This window comes from Spermophilus citellus, assembly GCF_964194105.1.
Source record: "Spermophilus citellus genome assembly, chromosome: 17".
Classification (NCBI taxonomy): domain Eukaryota; kingdom Metazoa; phylum Chordata; class Mammalia; order Rodentia; family Sciuridae; genus Spermophilus; species Spermophilus citellus.
The window spans coordinates 32,880,149-32,897,870 of record NC_138199.1 but is presented as its reverse complement, the minus strand read 5'-3'; the positions used below and the strand labels follow the sequence as shown (position 1 = coordinate 32,897,870).

Sequence of the window (17,722 nt, the reverse complement as noted above, 5' to 3'; positions counted from 1 at the left end):
GGGTAGGGAGAAAGGCTGTCTCCCCACACCAGAGAGAGCGGCAGCTGGGCTGCAGGGCCCCGCAGGCAGGCCTGAGACCCGGGCAGACTGTCCCACCCTCCCAGCAGAAAGACTTGGGCACCTTCACGTGCAGGTCCCTGCCAGTACCGTCCTTGGCCTGCTTTCCTAGAGGAGCCCAGGTAGGGTCCCCGGGACAGTCGCTAGAAGCATCGTGTAGGAGCAGGAGCAGCGTTCTGTGCTCGGGTGCCTTTTCTGCACAGGGCTGGGGTGGTTTGCTGACCTCGAGGCAGATGTGGGCAGGGCAGGTCTCTTTGCTGCCCACTGAAGGGCCTGTGTTCTCATCCTGGCCTCCAGGCGTGAGAACCAGCTCAAGCTGTCCCACGACTGGCTGTGCTACCTGGCCCCTGAGATTGTGCGCGAGATGACTCCCGGGAAGGACGAGGACCAGCTGCCCTTCTCCAAAGCCGCGGACGTCTATGCATTTGGGTGAGCAGGCCCCCGGTGCACCAAGGACAAGCAGGAGGGCCCCAATCTGGGGCAGGAGGCTGAGGCAGGAGGATGGCGAGTTCAAAGCCAGCCTCAGCAATAGTGAGGTGCTAAGCAACTCAGTCTCTAAATAAAACCCAAAATAGGGCTGGGGATGTGGCTCAGTGGTCGAGTGCCCCGAGTTCAATCCCTGATACCAAAAAAAAAAAAAACAAAAATTAGTTTTAACAATCAGTTTATTTAAAATATTATCATTTTATGGGTTGGGGTTGTGGCTTAGTGGTAGAGCACTCGCCTAGCACATGCGAGGCCCTGGGTTCGATCCTCAGCACCACATAAAAATAAAATAAAGATATTGTGTCCATCTATAACTAAGAAATAAATATTTAAAAAATGTTATCATTTTAATGTTTAATCAATATAAAAAAATCAAGGAGGTGTTTCATATTCTTTTTCCTACTAAAGTCTTCAGACTCCGGTGTGGGTTGCTAAGCAGCCTCATGTGGCAGGTGGTCCCCACGTTGGACCGTGCAGATGTAATTAGTGTCCCTGTCCCAGTAAGTTGAGAACGCTAAGGGGATTTGAAGAGGCCGAGGAAGGCTCACCCCCAGCCACTCTGCACTCTCTGGGGATGTCTTTCCCAGGGGGGTCCGTGAGGGCCAACTCTCCTCCCTGACCGTGAACTGTGTCATTGCCTAAACATGATGTGTCCCTGAGCTGGGCGTGGTATTTTGTTACTACTTCAACATCCTCATGATCCAAGCATCCGCCCCTCTGGTTGGGCAGTTGTGTGCCAGGATCTCTCAGTAGAGAGTGGCGAAGCTGGGCTCCTACTTGGGCCCTACTTGGGCTCCTACATCTGTCCTGCGCTGCCTTGGGCCTCTCACCCCCATCGCAGCAGGCTGGGAGGGGCCTCATGGATGCCATCACACCATCACCCAAAGCCTGGAGAGGAGGAGAGCTGGAGAAGGGTGCTGGTCCTCAGGCTTGGCTCCTGGCTCTGTGGCAGCCAGGTCTCTGGCCATGGAGCCCCGGGCAGGAGCTCACCTATGGCGACCCCACAGGACTGTCTGGTATGAACTACAAGCAAGAGACTGGCCCTTTAAGCACCAGCCCGCAGAGGCCTTGATCTGGCAGATCGGAAGCGGGGAAGGCATGAAGAGAATCCTGGCCTCCGTCAGCCTGGGGAAGGAAGTCACCGTGAGTAGCCACCCAGAGGGACGCAGGGCTAGAGGTTGGACTGGGGGGGTATGACCTGGCTGCCCCTCCTTCAGCCATCAGGGAAGAGACCACTCGTTAGTGGTCTCAGCTCTGCCACCTGAGGTGTCAAATTAGACGCTAAAAACAATACTCGCTTATTGAAAATGAGGGAAAGCAGGGAAGCCTAAAGAAAAAAATAAAACCCATCCTGTATCACCCCACGTTAACTTTTGTCTTCATTTCCTTCCAGTCTTTTTTCGGGGGGTGGAGATATAGTCTTGCTAAGTTGCTTAGGGCCTCCAACTTGTGATCCTCCTGCCTCAGCCTCCTGAGTCACTGGGATTATAGGTGTGCATCATGGTGCCCAGCCCCAGTCTTTCTGTTTTTTTTTTTTCCAAAGATAAAGTTTTTAATTATTGGTGAGATGAAAAGAGAGTAAATTCTTATATAATACTTATATGAAAGAAAAATTTAAAAATCACCACTGAAAATTCAAATAGTGGGGATAAGCTTTGGCATCAGACCTTTCTCCATAATTGTTGAGGGGCCGGCTCTTCCAGCATTGGCTGTGGGGAGCTTGGGGGCACGGAGAAACCCTTCTAGAGACCATTTCAGAGAACTGCATCTGCTTTATTGCACGGCAAAAGATAGCTTTCATAGTGGGTATGTGCCAGTTTACATAAGACAGTCACGATAGGCCAGAGGTGATACACAACATATCATATTACGGGAGTCCAGACACCAAGGGTTCAGAAGCTGCCACGCAGGCTGGCTGTGTACCAACAGGGGAATAACTTCCTGTCAAAGGAGCAAGGAAATTGCTCTTGCTAGTGTTCTGACAGCACTTTGTCCCCAAACATTGCATTCTATGTTAGGACATCTCTGCTGCACCATGAGCAAGATAAGCCTTCCTCCAGGAGGGTCCAGAGTCAGGCCCACCAACACCTAATGGTTTTCTTGACTGCTCAAGAACAAATCGAAGTTTCCATGACAAACTTGTTCTCACAATGCTGAATTTCATAGTTGCTGAATTCTCATTTTTGAACGGATTTTCTTGAATGGTTTCCTTGCACTTGTAAGTCTCCCGGTCACAGCACAATCTGTAAACTCCTGGCCTCGGCACTGTCGGTGTGATCAGGGATAAGCATGTGTCCAAGTTCATGCACCAGAGGGGACAACACAGCCCTGTCATTAGTAACTCCCTCAGGTATCTGGGCAGCAGAGCAGTGGAAACAGTCATCTAGGTTTAGACCTCTGGAGGCTGTGAGTTAAAGTCATGAGCCATGTTGGTAGGATCATCACCTACAAATTCTAGACAGAGTGATGAATTCAGCCTCATCTTTTTTTTTTTTTTTTTTTTTTTTTTAGAGTACCAGGGATTGAACTCAGGGGCACTCGGCCACTGAGCCACATCCCCAGCGCTATTTGTATTTTATTTAGAGACAGGGTCCCACTGAGTTGCTCAGCACCTCGCTTTTGCTGAGGCTGGCTTTGAACCCTCAATTCTCCTGCCTCAGCCTCCCAAGCTGCTGGGTTTGCAGGCATCAGCCTCATCTTCCTCCAAGACCTGCTAGATCTCAGTAGATTCCTTTATGGACTGGTAGCAAGCAGCTAGGGCATCTTCAGAGGGCTCATTTAAAATGACAATTTGTTTGATTCACTTGGTTTCACAGAAATACCTGTCATCTGGTTTAAGTACACCATAATTGTACAGATACGCTCCCCCAAGAAGGACATCAAATGCTCATGCACAGCTCCAACACCAGGCTTTGGCCCCTGGATACCCCTGCAGCTCAGGTGCTGGGCAGGCTAGGTGACAAGCACCTCCCCACCCCTGGAGTGTCCTCTGGGCCTTGCTCTGGGCCTGAGTCAGTCAGAGGCTGCCTTCCCCAGGAGGTGTCCTTGGGCACCTCAGGAAGGTCGTGGTGGACTCTGGACATGGGGCTGGGCTCCTGGGGGTGACTGCAGACTCCTGCCTGGGCTCTGGGGCAGCTCAGATGGTAGCCGGAACAGCTGCTGTCAGTTCACGACGTCTCTTCTACATGACATTTTATTTTGCTCATTATCTCAAATCATTAGAAAATCCTATTGTCTGTGTGGCCTCTGGCTGCACCACCATGTCACTGCCTCTGTCACTGCCTGTCGAGGTTATTTCTAATTTGACCTTTATGGTAATATTCAGAAGGACGTCCTTGTGTAAACCAGAGTGTGTGAATGTTATATCTGGGGAAAAAAAAAATTTTTTATCAAGTTCTCCTGGCGACCACCTGGGTTCCCCTTCTGCACACTTAGCACCTTGGAGCAGAGCATCAGAGCTGGATGGGGGCCGCAGGAGAGGCAGGGCTCAGCTACAAGTCAGAATCATCTGGCAGCTTTGTAAATACACCAGGGTCAGGGCCTCCCCCACAGGAATACGGATTTAATCAGCCTGGGATGAGACTAAAGTCATAGTTAATTTATTTTTATTTTTTAGAAAAGCTCCTCAGATGATTCTGTAGCATAGCCAGTGACCTGAACTAATCGGAAGGCTTTCTTTCAGTGATGAGGGATTGGTACTGTTGGTGAGCAGCCAGGGTCCTTCCCGGAGAAGCGATCCTGTCCAAATATTTTGCACTTGAATCTGATGACAGACACTCCAGTAGAACAAAGTAGATCAAATGTAGTGTCATTTTAAATGAGCATCTTCAGATGCCTGGACTAATTGGAAGGATTTCTTTTAGACCAGAGTGTAGAAGCTTTCTAAGAACATAGATTGAAGCCAGGTGCAGTGGCGCATGCCTGTGTTCCCAGCTATTCCAGAGGCTGAGAAAGGAGGATCATAAGTTCTAGACCAGGCTTAGTAATTTAGCAAGATCCTGTCCCAAAATAAAAAATTAAAAGGACTGGGACTGTAGCTCAGTGGTAGAGTCCACCTGGGTTCAAGGCTGTACCAAAAAAAAGGTGGGGAATTAAAGCCAGGTGGGTGGCACATTGGGATTACATTTTCTTCTTTGTGGGCCTAGCTCTTGCACTCCATCGATTCTCAAAGGCTCCCAATTTTATTGGCTTCACATTTGGACCATGACTTTCCTGTGAAATTTTAGGTTTTTCCTGAAGTTTTTTTTTTTAAGTTTTTTTTTTTTTTTTGTAGTTGCAAATGGACAGAATGCCTTTATTTTATTTGTTTATTTTTATGTGGTGTTGAAGATTGAACTCAGTACCTCATGCATGCTCTGCAAGTGCTCTGCCACTGAGCTACAGCCCCAGCCCCTCTTTTTTCTTTTTTGTAGTTGAAGATTGACAAAATACCTTTATTTTTGTTATGTGGTGCTGAGGACCAAACTCAATGCCTCACATGTACTAGGCAAGCTCTCTACCACTGAGCCACAACCCCAGCCCCTCCTGTAGATTCTAATTGCTTTTTTACTCTCCCCAATGAGGATTCCCTGTGTAGTCTGTGTAGTCCAGGCTGACCTCAAACTCCTGGGATTGAGTGATCCTCCTGCCTTGGTCTCCTGAGTAACTGAGACTACAGGCACCACCGGGCCCAGCTTCTTTTTTTCTTGTTGAAAGAACAGACAGTTTTACCATATTCCTGAGGGGTTTCTTTTTGAGGGGCAGGGTACCAGGGATTGAACTCAAGGGCATTCGGCCACTGAGCCACATCCCCAGCCCTATTTTGTATTTGATTTAGAGACAGGGTCTCGCTGAGTTGCCTAGCACCTTGCTTTTGCAGAGACCGGCTTTGAACTCTCGATCCTCCTGCCTCAGCCTCCCGAGCCACTGGGATTACTGGTGTGTGCCACCATGCCCGGCTCCTAAGGTCTTTGTATTCCTTCTGCCTTTTTTGTTTATTGACTGGCCCTGTACCATACTTCTCTTTTTTTAATTAATTTTTTAAATTTATATATGACAGCAGAATGCATTGCAATTCTTACTATACATATAGAGCACAGTTTTTTTTTTTTTATTGGTTGTTCACAACATTACAAAGTAGAGCACAATTTTTCATATCTCTGGTTGTACACAAAGTATACTCACACCCATTCGTGTCTTCATACATGTACTTTGGATAATAATGTCCATCGCATTCCACCATCATTTCTAACCCCCTGCCCCCTCCCTTCCCTCCCACCCCTGTCCCATACTTTTCTGATGATTGTTTCTGATTATTTAAATCGATGGGATTTCAGGCTTGCTGCAATGCCATGGTCCTTCTGAGTTTTTTGTTGTTGTTGTTGTTATTGTTGTTTGTGATTCATTTCTGGGTCACTTGCATGATTCTTCATCGATCATAACTTTCCTCCTTTACTTTTCCTCCAGCAAAATGAGAGTGAAACTGAAAGACACTGCCACATCTTTAAATCCTTGCGTGCCTAAAAAAGTCCTTATTTTCTCTGCACGCCATGAGAAGAATTCTAGGTTCACAATCATTTTCCCTCAGAACACAAACGTTTGGCTCTGCTGTCCACTCACACCCAGTGCGTTATTGAGAAATCTGCTGTTGGGCTGATTCTCAACCTTTTAGAGATGCTCTGTCTTGTTCTTTCTAGAATCATCTAGGATCTTTTGTGTATCCTTGCTATTGAAACATTTCATAAAATTTTTTTAAGGGAGATTTTTCTGTTGGGCCTTTTCAGCTGAAGATTCCTGTTTGCTTTGAATGTTTCTGGGAAATTTTATGTTTTTCTTTGATAACTTCCTGCCCTATTGCTTGTTTTCTCTGGTGGAAATTCCCATTGGGTGGAATTCGGTCCTTCTCAATGAGTCTCTGTCTTTCATACTTTTGATCCCTTCCTATCTAAAAGTGTCCACAGCCTGGGGAATTTCCTTGCTTTTGATTTTCTAACACTGCTCCTATTGGGGTTCAGAAATGATGTTTTTGCTTTTAAGCACTTTTATTTTTATTATACCCTAATCGTTTTAGTTGCTGATCTTGTTAAGATATGCATGACAGTAGCGTGCATTCTGACATAGGATACATACGTGGAGTAGGACTTATTCTAATTAGGATCCCATCTTGTGGTTGTCCGTGATGTGGAGTTTCACTGGTCGTGTGTTCATATATGAACACAGGAAAGTGATGTCCAGGTCATTCCACCGTCTTTCCCATTCCCATCCCCCTCCCTTCCCTTCCTTCCCCTTTGGCTAATTCTGTGAACTTCTTTTCTTCCTGATATTTGTAAATGGGTAGAGGACCTTCCTTACACATACACTTCTGGAAGGCAGGGTTTTGTTCTGATTGTCTCTGGTCTTTCTCTGGAAGCACCCCATGGGGTCTGCTGTGTTTTGGATCACACTCCTGCCGTGCTGACAGCCTGTGTTGCTATGTTGAGTGTCTGTGTCCTGCACTTGTGTGGGCCTGTTGTCCCACGGGGGCATTTCCTGAATCACAGGCTGTGGGTGTGCTGTGCGTATACGTGGATCCAAATGCCACAGTGAGAAGGGCTTTCCTCTGCTGGCTCTTAGCTGCCACATGTGTATTAGGCCTTCTTGGGGACGCCGAGGCCCCTGCCTCAGTTGTCTCCATTGCAGCCCACCCTGCACAATATTCCGAGCACCTCGCGTGTCACCTGTGAGCACTGTGCCTTCCAGTTTCCATCTTCCAAGAACCAGCCCCTGACCCTGCCACTTCTCTTTCCCACCACCCCACTGTTCCCCTGTTATTTCAGGAGTGGGGGGTCTAAGAAGGAAGGAGAGAGCTGTCAAGTTCATGCATTTTCTTTTAAACTGGAAGTCTAAGAGCTCTTCTGAAATACGGTTATTTCTCAGCACTCCATGTCACAGGGTGCTGGGGGCGGGAGGATACCAGCGAGGTGCTTGAGAGCATTGGAGGGTCCCTTGGTGGAGGGCCCTGGCCATGCCCCCTCCCCTCCCACCAGCTCCCACAGCACTGAGGGCAGCTCCGTTTGCAGGAGATCCTGTCTGCCTGCTGGGCATTCGACCTGCAGGAGAGACCCAGCTTCAGCCTGCTGATGGACATGCTGGATAAGCTGCCCAAGCTGAACCGCAGGCTCTCCCACCCTGGGCACTTCTGGAAGTCCGCTGAGTAAGTACCCCTCACCGAGCCAGACCTGCCAGCAGGCCCCGGGCCTCACCTGGGGTCCCAGCAGGCACTTTCTGCTGGGCCCAACCCCCTGCTCTGGGAGTGGTACAGAGCACATTAGCCCCAGGGATGCCAGGGTTTCGTTTGCCAACTTTATGTTGAAGACTCCCTTTGACAGGCAAACTCCCCCAGTTCACACCCGGGAACATCCACATACCACTATGACCAGGTGAGGCCAGGAGAGAAGGTTCTGCCCTGGGAGGGGCAGGAGGGCGGGTTGGAAGTCAGAGCCACGTGGGTGCTGAGTAACCCCACAACAAGCAGAGCCAGGATCCTTAGAATGGCGTGACTCAGACCTGGTGCTCAAATCAGAGGTGTTGAGCATCAAAAACTGGCCCCAGGTCACTCAGCCTTGTGCCCCAGCCTTGTGCAGTACCTGGATGCCTGATGCCCTTCCCCTCTTTATGTAATCACAGGACCTTTGTACCCCGGGCCTGAAGGTAGTCCCTGCAGGGCAGAGAAGCCACCGTCACCTCTCTTGCATTCTGTTTTGTTCCCTTCCTTCTCTCTCTCTCTCTCTCTGGTGGCCTTGCCCAGAACACTCCAAAAAAGACCTCTGCCCTGCCACAACCTTTGTTGTGGGGATCTGGGGCCTGAATTCTGAGCCTCATTTTCTACAACTATAAAAAGTGGAGGCTGGATAAGATCCAGGGAGCACAAACTTTTGCTGAGAGGAGTCATCTGGTCAATATTTTAGACTCTGCAGGCCAAGAAGGAAGTTCAGATTCTAACCTGACATTGGCATTCGCAGTGTGCAGAGCGTCTCTGTTACCACGACTCTAGGGCAGGACCCCCCATTGTCAAGATGGAAGCCAGCCAGCTAGCTGTGGGCCAGCTGCTCTTGATCATGGAAATCTGAGTTTATGTCATTTTCATACATCGTGAAATATTCTTTTTCCCCCCTTCTACCAACCATTAGAAAAGTCAAATCTTCCTTGGTGGGTGGATTATATAGAAACAGGTGGCAGGCCATAGTTGACAACCAGGCTGGGCTCCTGGATTGAGATGAATAGTTTTAGATCTTTTTAAGGCCAAAGACTCTTTCTAAAAGTGAACCCTTCCACAGAGCCCCAATATTTAAAAGAAATAATTGCAGGTTCAAAGCCAGCCTCAGCAAAAGCCAGGCGCTAAGCAACTCAGTGAGACCCTGCCTCTAAATAAAATATAAAATCGGGCTGGGGATGTGGCTCAGTGGCTGAGTGCCCCTGACTTCAATCCCTGGTACCAAAAAACCAAAACAAACAATCAATAGATAGATAGATAGATAGATAGATAGATAGATAGATAGGAGCGCCCTAGATGGGGAGTAGAGGGCAAGAACCTGGTGGCTAACCCCCCTGCCAAGGCTGCCCTGGCCCCCAGCCCCTGTCTCCACCTAGTCCCTGGAGAAGCTGCAGGCCCAGAGCTCACCCCTGGTGCCCAAACGTGTGGTGGTAGCATTCCTCTTTCTGGAACAGGTCAGAGAGGCCTGCCAGGGATAAGTCTGTCATATGTTCTTTTAAAACCCCTTGGCTGGGCACGGTGGTACACACCTGTAATCTCAGCAGCTCCGGGGGTGGAGGCAGGAGGATTGCAAGTTCAAAGCCAGCCTTGGCAAAAATGCAGAAGGCACTAAGCCACTCAGTGAGACCCTGTCTCTAAATAAAATACAAAGTAGGGCTGCGGATGTGGCTCAAAGGTCGAGTGCCCCTGAGTTCAATCCCCAATACCTCACCCCTGCCAAAAAAAAAAAAAATGAATAAAACCCTTTGATCAAAACCTTAGCTCATGGCTCTGTTTGGCTTGCCCGTAGTTGGCCATGTCCTCTTTTGAGGAAGCACCAAACTAATTAGGCCCCAAGCCTCAGGTGAGGATTGGTCCCAGCATGAGTCACCCCAGCAGGGTACAAGTGAGAGAAATTACTGAAGAAAAGCAGTGAACTTGGCTGCTTTAGGCCAGAGGTGGGGGTGCTCTGGAGTGGGCGGCGATTGGGCATCTGGGAATATCACATCTTGTAATGCATTAGGTTCAACATTTTGATCTTAGGATGGGTCAGGGCCCAGTACAGGTTGGGCATCTCATACCTGAAGTGCTTGGGACCAGATATATTTTAGATTTTGGCATTTTTCTTTTTCTTTTTTCATTTTTAATATTTATTTAGTTGTAGATGAACACACAGTATCTTTATTCATTTTTATGTGGTGCTGGGGATTGAACCCAGTACCTCACACAGGCGAGGCAAGCACTTTACCACTGAGCTACCTCCTCAGCTAGATTTTGGCATTTTTCAGATTTTGAATTATTGGCACAGACTTTACTGGTTGGGAAGTTTCAGATTCTGGAGCATCGGTGATTTCAGATGAGGGGTGCTCAGCCTGTACGGGTGGGGGTTACAGTCTAGCCGTTGGAGGTGTGAGCTCGAGCCCACCCTTGCTGCACACCTGAGGATGCACAGGTGGCCCAGGCTGGGCCTCCACCAGTGAGCAGTTTAATCATCTCATCAGATAAGACAAGCAGATGTGCTCCAGAGAAACCTCTATGCCACAGGACTCTGTCTTGTCCTTGTCCCGAGTTCCTAGACCAGTCGCAGGAACAGAGTAGCTGAGCAACATATGTTTAACAGGTGCCTGAATGAATAAGCAGATGGTCTTATCAGGCCAAGTGACGTGAAGGCACACAGGGCCCTGTAGGAGCGCCCCCTGGAGGACTGCAGGAGGGGTCCCAGAAGACAGTCATCAGAGCTGGGTCTGAGCGGGAACCAGCTGGGCAGGGCACAGCGGCAGCAGGGTTGAGCTCTGATCCACTCCTTCAGACCTGGGGCCTCTCTGCCCAGCCCGGGCCCTGGCTTTCTCCTCCATGGCACAGAAGGCAGACTAGGTGGGCTCTGGCATTCAGGGGATGGTTCTTATTCCCTGAAAAGCAAATCGCTCCCCCTTTTCATATCACAGATGGGAAACTGAATCACAAAGGGGGGAACTTAACTTGCCCAACGCTGTGAATTCCAGCCCTCGGAAAGGGAGGTCCAGGACCCCAGTGAGCTGTCCGACCTTCCTGTTCACCACGGCCATTCTGCACGCACAGCCTCTAATTCTCATTCTCTCTCTTCTTTCCCATTGGCCTTATTGCTTTTTTATTTTGGGGGGATGGCGGATGTGCTGGCCGGTCCTGGCCTCTCCCCCTGCCCTGCCATCCTGACTCCTCCTCCTGTCTGCCATCCGCGCTGGGCTGGACCGCGCTCTCCCCACTCCTGGTGAATGGCCGTGGGCACTCCCAGCCGCTGGCGGAGCCGCTACTACGGGAAAGGACGTTACGGCCACCCTGACTTTAAGAACTCCTGTCCAGTTCTGGAGGAATAGTGTGTTGCTATCGTTTCTCTCGGTCCCCGCCTGAGTGTGGCTGCCCCTTTGTACCCCTTCTTCCTGTCTCTGCATCCGGCCTTCTGCATCTCGGCTTCTCCTAACCGTGTCATTGTGTCCCCATAATCCAAAGTGACACCCCACAGCCGAAATGGCCTCCAGCCAGGGCCCTGCAGACTTGTTTCTCCCAGTGGAAGAGAGAGCCCCACCGCGCGTGACCTGTCCCTGGGTGGGAGAGAGCTTGGATCATTGACCTCCGCTCCCAGGGCCCCTCCTCTGGCCAGAGGTCAACAAAAGGGAATCCAGTGAGCGGAAGTGGTCAACGCCAAGGTGTCAGTTTTGATAGTCAAGGGCTAAGAAGCCTCTATGGACCTGGCCTGGGACAGTTGAGGAAAGGCTCCTTGTGGCCAGGGTCCCTTCCAGGCTTGCCCTGCTGCCGGCCTGAGGGATGGAGTCGGAGGGGTCCCTTTCTCTGCAGGGAGGAGGATCCCCTGTCTGGCTGCCCTGGGGGTCAGCTCCCTGTGGGCTCTGATTCTGACCTGCTCTCCCTCTTCTCTGTCCTCTAGGTTGTAGGCCTGGCTGACTTGCATGCCCAGGGCTTCCTTCCTCCTAATCGACCGCTGGGCTCTGCGACACTTCTGCTAACACTCAAAACGCCCAGCGGGCACTAACCCAGGGGATACCATCTCTGCTGCTCCAACTTCTCTCTCCAGACTTGCTCTGTTTGTTTTTAAAACCAGCCCCCTTCCCTTTCCACGTGGCCTGTGTGTGCCTGGGTAACTGTTGGCGAGGATCGAGGATCTCACTAACCTGGCTCCCTGCTCGGGGTGGCCCAGCAGCTTCTAGCCGCTTTCTTGGACGTGGTGACTCTTCCTCTTGTCCTTCAGAGGGCTGACTTGCTTCTGTCTGTCGGGTGGCCCTGTTCTCTTCTAACACCTGAATGAGCCTCCTGCTGACCGGTCACAGCACAGGGGCGGCGGGGTGCTTGGCTTCTAACCCATGAGGATCCTGTCCTACAAGGAGTGGAATGACTTCAGAGCTGCCCCAAGACCAGCGCCAAGGAGTCCTCTCTGGGTTCCTGTGTCCTCTGTAGACTTGGGGCAGTAGACACTCAAAGTCCTGTTGCCTTGACAGACTCCTGCTCCGAAGGGCTGGGTCCTCAGCAACACACTCTGAAACGTTGTCCTAAAGCAGAGCGGAGCCTGTCTCCAAACAACTCCACTACCCGAAACAAAGCTGCTTCCCCAGCCCAACCCCACATCTTCTCCCTTCACATCTGCGGGGAGCTATATAGATGGACCCCAGGTCAGCATTCGTCGGGGTGGGGAAGACGGGCCACTGTGCTGCTCACTGGATGCAGATGGCCCCCACCCTCTGTGCAAGGCTGTTCATTTTGGATCTCTGGAATGGGCCTCTGGGAGCCTTCACCTCAGTCTGCCTCCCAGGTGGCCCTAGTGGACCCAACATTTGGTCACCATTTGTAGAAGGAGCTTTTGTGTCACTCCTGGTGCTGGGGCTTAGGTCTCTCTTCTTTCCCAATTCTGCATGGACCAAGGGTGTTCTCGGGAAGCCAGTGAGGAGCTGTTCAAATGAGCCCACAGCAGTTACGGCGCACCCCAGGTACCAGGGAGTCAGAGGTGCATGAGCCACGTCGCTACCCCCAGGAGGGAAGTGTGGCCGAGGCCCAGGACTTGGGGGACCAGGGGCAGCTCTGCCAAGGCTTTGGGCTGAGCAGTCATTGTTGCTCCTTGGTGGGGGCTGGGTCCTCTGCTAAGCTTCTGGAACTAGCCTGTTCTTTAACCAACACCCCAGTGTTGGACAAGACCAGCAGGCCGTAACCCGTGTTTTTGTTCCTCTTCGCAGCATTAACAGCAGCAAAGTTGTACCCCGCTTTGAAAGGTTCGGCTTGGGCGCCCTGGAGTCCAGTAATCCAAAGATGTAGCCGGCCGTGCGGTTTTTCGACCACCCATTTCTTTCTTTTGCAAATGTGTTTCTAAAACACACCAACAACCACCACGACAGAAATAAATAAATAAAAATCAAAACACTCCACCTGCCCAGCGCTGCACACGAGGAGCACGAGTCCTCCATTCAGACTGTTCGTCACCAAGACGCGTGGGCCCTGGAGATGGAGCCACACACCTGCTATTTGAGATGATGCCACCAACAACCAGATCTGTCTGACTGACAGTGAATGTTTACACGTACGTCTCTGCGGAGCGGACTTGAGGTTTTACAATAGGTAATAATAAACAGTCCATGTGTAGGGGCGCTGGCACCTTGGGGTGGCGGAAGTGGCTGTCCCTTGTGGAGGACTTGTAACGGTGAGGGGCCCAGGGTTGGGCCAGAAGGAGGAAAAGCATCGTGATTATAGCTGTTCTGGGGGAGGCGGCCCATGGTGTGACCTGGCCTCTGCCTTGGCCCTAACACCCATCCATAGGGAGTCTCCATCCCTGGGATTCCCCCCTTGTCCTATCAAAGGGACATTATCCCTTCCTCATTCTGCAGAGGAAACCCTGGCTGGGAACCAAGCTGGATTTACAAGTGTTAGGATTCCCTGAAGAACTTGGATAGACCCTGTGACTCCCTCTAATCCAGGCTGTTTCTGTTGCAAAAGTAAAGGCAGAACCCAAACAGCATCTGGGTGGTTCCTAGCTAGGGTTTCTGCTACGTGGAGAAGAACTGTCCACACACCGTGGAAATGTGTTTCTTGAAGCCCCCAGACAGGCACTTGTGGTTTTAGACACATCCGAATGTGTGACTGACATCTGACCCCAGGGCTAGGGTCAGCCTGGTAGCTGCACATATCACGGGGAGTTGGTGAGTCAGAACAAGGAATATGGTAAAGGGAGGGGGAAAGAGACAGCCAGTGGGGGCCCGAGCCCCGCTTTCTGGCCACAGGGTGACCCTGGCACTTTAGAAACCCATCCCATCCGTTTTACTAGAAGGTTCCAGAACTGCCTGCCTCTTCCACCTTCCCAACCCTATTGAACCCCTTCACCCATCCCTGACTCCTCTCTCTGTGCTCAGAGCTGAGACGGGGGCATGAGGCAGTCCAGCCTTTCCAGTTAGACCCCCAGGGAGCCCCCACATCTGCAGAACCTTCTCTGGCAACATCAGGCCTTTTACTTGTGTCCATTCAAACCAGCGGCGGAGGGGTGGGGGGACTGGATTTGGGAACACCTTTGATGTGATTGAACCCCACCTGTCCTCTGTAAAACTATCACAAAGAAAAGTGCCCAATGGAAAAGAGGCCTTTAAGTGGAGGTTGGGTCTCATGGGGCTGCACAGACAAAGGAGAGACGAGGGAGATGGGGTGGAGATGCGACGGGATTGAGGCCTGGAACCTGTGCTTCGCTCTGAGCTCAGACAAGGGCAGCCATGTGGCTCCCACCTCTTTCAGTTAGCCACCTAGCAGAGCCCCAGGTCTTCAGAGCCTTCCCTAGCACCAGAGTCAGGTCCTAATGTCACATAGGACAGGCCGCTCTGATCCAGAAGCTAGGAAACTGCCTCCCTCTCTCCAGGCCCTCCACCCCACCCTCTTTGGGAGTATGTGACAATACAGCGGTGCAGGGTACCGTGGGACTGTGACATCCTTACTTTTTTTGGTCATTGTGGGCAGGAGAAAGAGGAACTGTAGGCCACTTGGGGTCAGCTCTGTCATTGTGTCTGCCTCCCTGTGACTTCCCCACTTCAAAGCCATGTGGCCGCTGCCTCTGTGGCTGAAGCATACCTACAGCACCCCAGAGGGGACTGCAGATCCCCCCAACCTTGTGCTGCCAAGGGCTGGTGGACAGCTGGGTGTGTTGGGCTCAGCACCTCCCCATCCCCCTCAGAAAATCAATCTCCCTTTGTCTCGTGAATGTCAAGGTTCAGGGGGCTCCCTCGTGGACTTGTGCAAGTGCTGGGGACCCAGAGGTAGGAACAGCCACAGTCCCTGTCTTAAGGAACTGACCATCTTCCGGGAGCCTGGTATCCACCAGGAACCCAGAAGCCTCTTGGCTCTGATGGTAAGGCTAAGGTGCTGGGGGTCCTCCTCTTCCCCGCCAAGGCCTGGACAGCCTCTGGCTCTCCGCCAGCCCCCTCTGCACTGCCTGTTGTTTAGGAAAATCCTCCACAATGGTCCCCCTTCTCCCTTTTTTTATTTAAGTGACTGTGAATTGAGGTTAGGAAGACGAGCTCACCCTTCTGCGTGCCCTCCCCGTCTGCCTTGGAAACGCATGAAGGATGACAGATACTGTGAATTCAGTGCTCACGGCCCACTGTGAAAGGGATGGAGAAGGCCGAGGGCTCCCTGGGGCTGCAGAGGTCCCCACTGGGGTCCAAGAATGGAGCCCAAGAAACTTTGGCCCTTCCAGGCACCCCTAGTTCCCAGCCTCGTCTCCGAGGCCTTTAACCACCAGTCTCTAGTCTCCCCAGGTTTCTTTGTGACTCAAAGGTTGAATCCTGGCTAGTCCTGAGCAGCGTGTAGCAAAGTTGACCTCTCCATGTCACCAAATCAAAACACCCTGTGCCATCTCCTGGCATTTCTTCCTGTGGTCCCTGAAGGGAGTGAAAAGCCCTCTCAGGCTGTTGTTGTGGAATGACTTGGGGACACAGCGTTGCTCAGGATGTCATCAGTATGTATGCACCTGGCGTCTTCCATGGCCACAAGGCACACATTTTACTTTTTTTGTTTTTAATGTGATGTAAAATTTGTACAGTAAAAGTTTTTATATTTTCTATCAATTGCGTTTGTCTTCCAAAAATGCTATTAATTTAAATTAAAATGGTTAGTATTAACAAATGTGCTGTCTCCACGTTTTGATTTTTCCCGTCTTTGTTTTGCCACTGGTAAGAACACACCCTCCGTGCTGAGCCAGCCCTACAGGTCTGCAGTTTGTGAGTGAAGGAATACAAGGAATCCTGGGGCTCCTGTGTGCTTTGATCAGTTCCAAATGAGAGTTGGGGACCTCTCGTATGATGGCACAGGGTGACAGGAATGGAAGGGTCATGGGTGTTTAAACACCTCACACATCAAGGAGCTCCTTCTAAAGGAAGAGAGAAGACTTACGCTTGGACCCCAAGGGCAGGTGTCTCTGGAGAGGGAGGTGTCGAGGCCCCTGATGCACAAGGAGAATCACCCAACCCCACAGTAAGAAGCTCTCAAGTAACCTGAACCCAGTACGTCTCCCCGGGGCTGAGGTGACCTTTGCCTTAGAAGCCTTGGATGAAGGGAGCAGCCTTTGTGTTCAGAGAGGTGCTTGGAAGCTTGGTGCAAGGATAACAGGTAGAGGAGTGGAGGAACCATCATATGTGGGGCCCCTAATCTGAGCTGGGGAGTTGTTCACTGAGCGTAATCGTCCTTTATTCTAATCCTGATGACAGGGCCTTCAAGTAGGCATTGTGATATTTTCACTGGGCAAACAGGTAAAAGAAGGTAAGGTAGTCACCTGAGATCACACAGCTGTGGGACAGCCAGTCCAAGTCTCGGCTTTGACCTCCTCCTTATCTGAAGTCAGGGAATTTACTAGCCAGATATTTATTGAGCTCCTAAGGTGTTCAAAAGATAGTGCTGGGCTGGGGTTGTAGCTCAGTGGCTGAGCACTCGCCTCACATGTGTGAGGCACTGGGTTCGATCCTCAGCACCACATACAAAAATAAATAAATACAAAAAGATATTGTGTCCATCTACAATTTAAAAAAATTTTTTTTAAAAAGAAAGTGCTAAGGGATGGAATGTTTTTCAGAACAGATCGTAGGATAGACCACAAAATTTAGTCTCAATAGATTTAAAAAGTTAGCAAAGTATTTTACCTGACAACATGGTATGAAGTGAGAAATCGATAACAGAAGACTGGAAAATTCACAGACTTGTAAAAATTAAAGAACATGCTCTTTTTCTTTAATATTTATTTTTTAATTGTAGTTGGACACAATATCTTTATTTTACTTATTTTTATGTGGTGCTGAGGATCGAACCCAGGGCCCCACACATGCTAGGTGAGTACTGCTAAGCCCCGAGAACATGCTCTTAACTAATGGATCAAGGAAGAAATCACAAGGGAAATTAGAAAATACTTGGAGACGAATGAAAATTAATACAAACATACCAAAATTGATACGATGCAGCAAAAATAGTGGTAAGAGGGAAATTTATAGCCATAAACACTTAGAGCAACCTAACTTTACAAATTAAGGAACCAGAAAAAAGAAACTGGGTCAAAATTAGGGAAAGGAAATCAAGATTAGAACAGAGATATTAGAGAATAGAAAAATGTTAGAGAACATCAATGAAACCAAAAGTTGGTTCTTTGAAAAGATCAACCAAAGTGGTAATCCTTTACACTGGTGGGGGCAGGGGGAGAAGACTAAAATTAGTAATAAATGTGGAGACTACAGATTCTACAGAAATAAAAAGGAATATGAGGCAGTATTATGAGCAATTGTATGTCAATGAATTAGATAATAGATGAATTGGACAAATTCCTAGAAAGACAAAACCTATGAAGACTAAGTCACAAAGAAATATACATGTGATAGACCTATAACTAGTTAGGAGATGAGATCAGTAATCAAAAATCTCCAGGTAGGGCTGGGGTTGTGGCTCAGAGTAGAGCACTCACCTAGAACATTC

The 17,722-nt window shown here is 50.0% G+C and overlaps 1 protein-coding gene across 3 annotated transcripts in view; it reads left to right on the top strand.

Moving 5' to 3' along the window:
• Nucleotides 1-15,892, top strand: part of LOC308636239 (kinase suppressor of Ras 1-like) — a 154,682-nt gene extending 138,790 nt beyond the window's left edge. For 2 of the 3 annotated variants that reach the window (XM_081271608.1, XM_081271609.1), the window contains 4 exons: nucleotides 355-486; nucleotides 1,551-1,686; nucleotides 7,581-7,714; nucleotides 12,970-15,892. In XM_081271608.1, the coding sequence (XP_081127734.1) occupies nucleotides 355-486; nucleotides 1,551-1,686; nucleotides 7,581-7,714; nucleotides 12,970-13,048 (481 nt within the window). In that variant the 3' untranslated portion in view covers nucleotides 13,049-15,892. Of the gene's footprint in view, nucleotides 1-354; nucleotides 487-1,550; nucleotides 1,687-7,580; nucleotides 7,715-11,024; nucleotides 11,106-12,969 lie in introns of all 3 variants that reach the window. The other variant, XM_081271607.1, reaches the window with a different exon arrangement.
• Nucleotides 15,893-17,722: the final 1,830 nt, after the last annotated feature.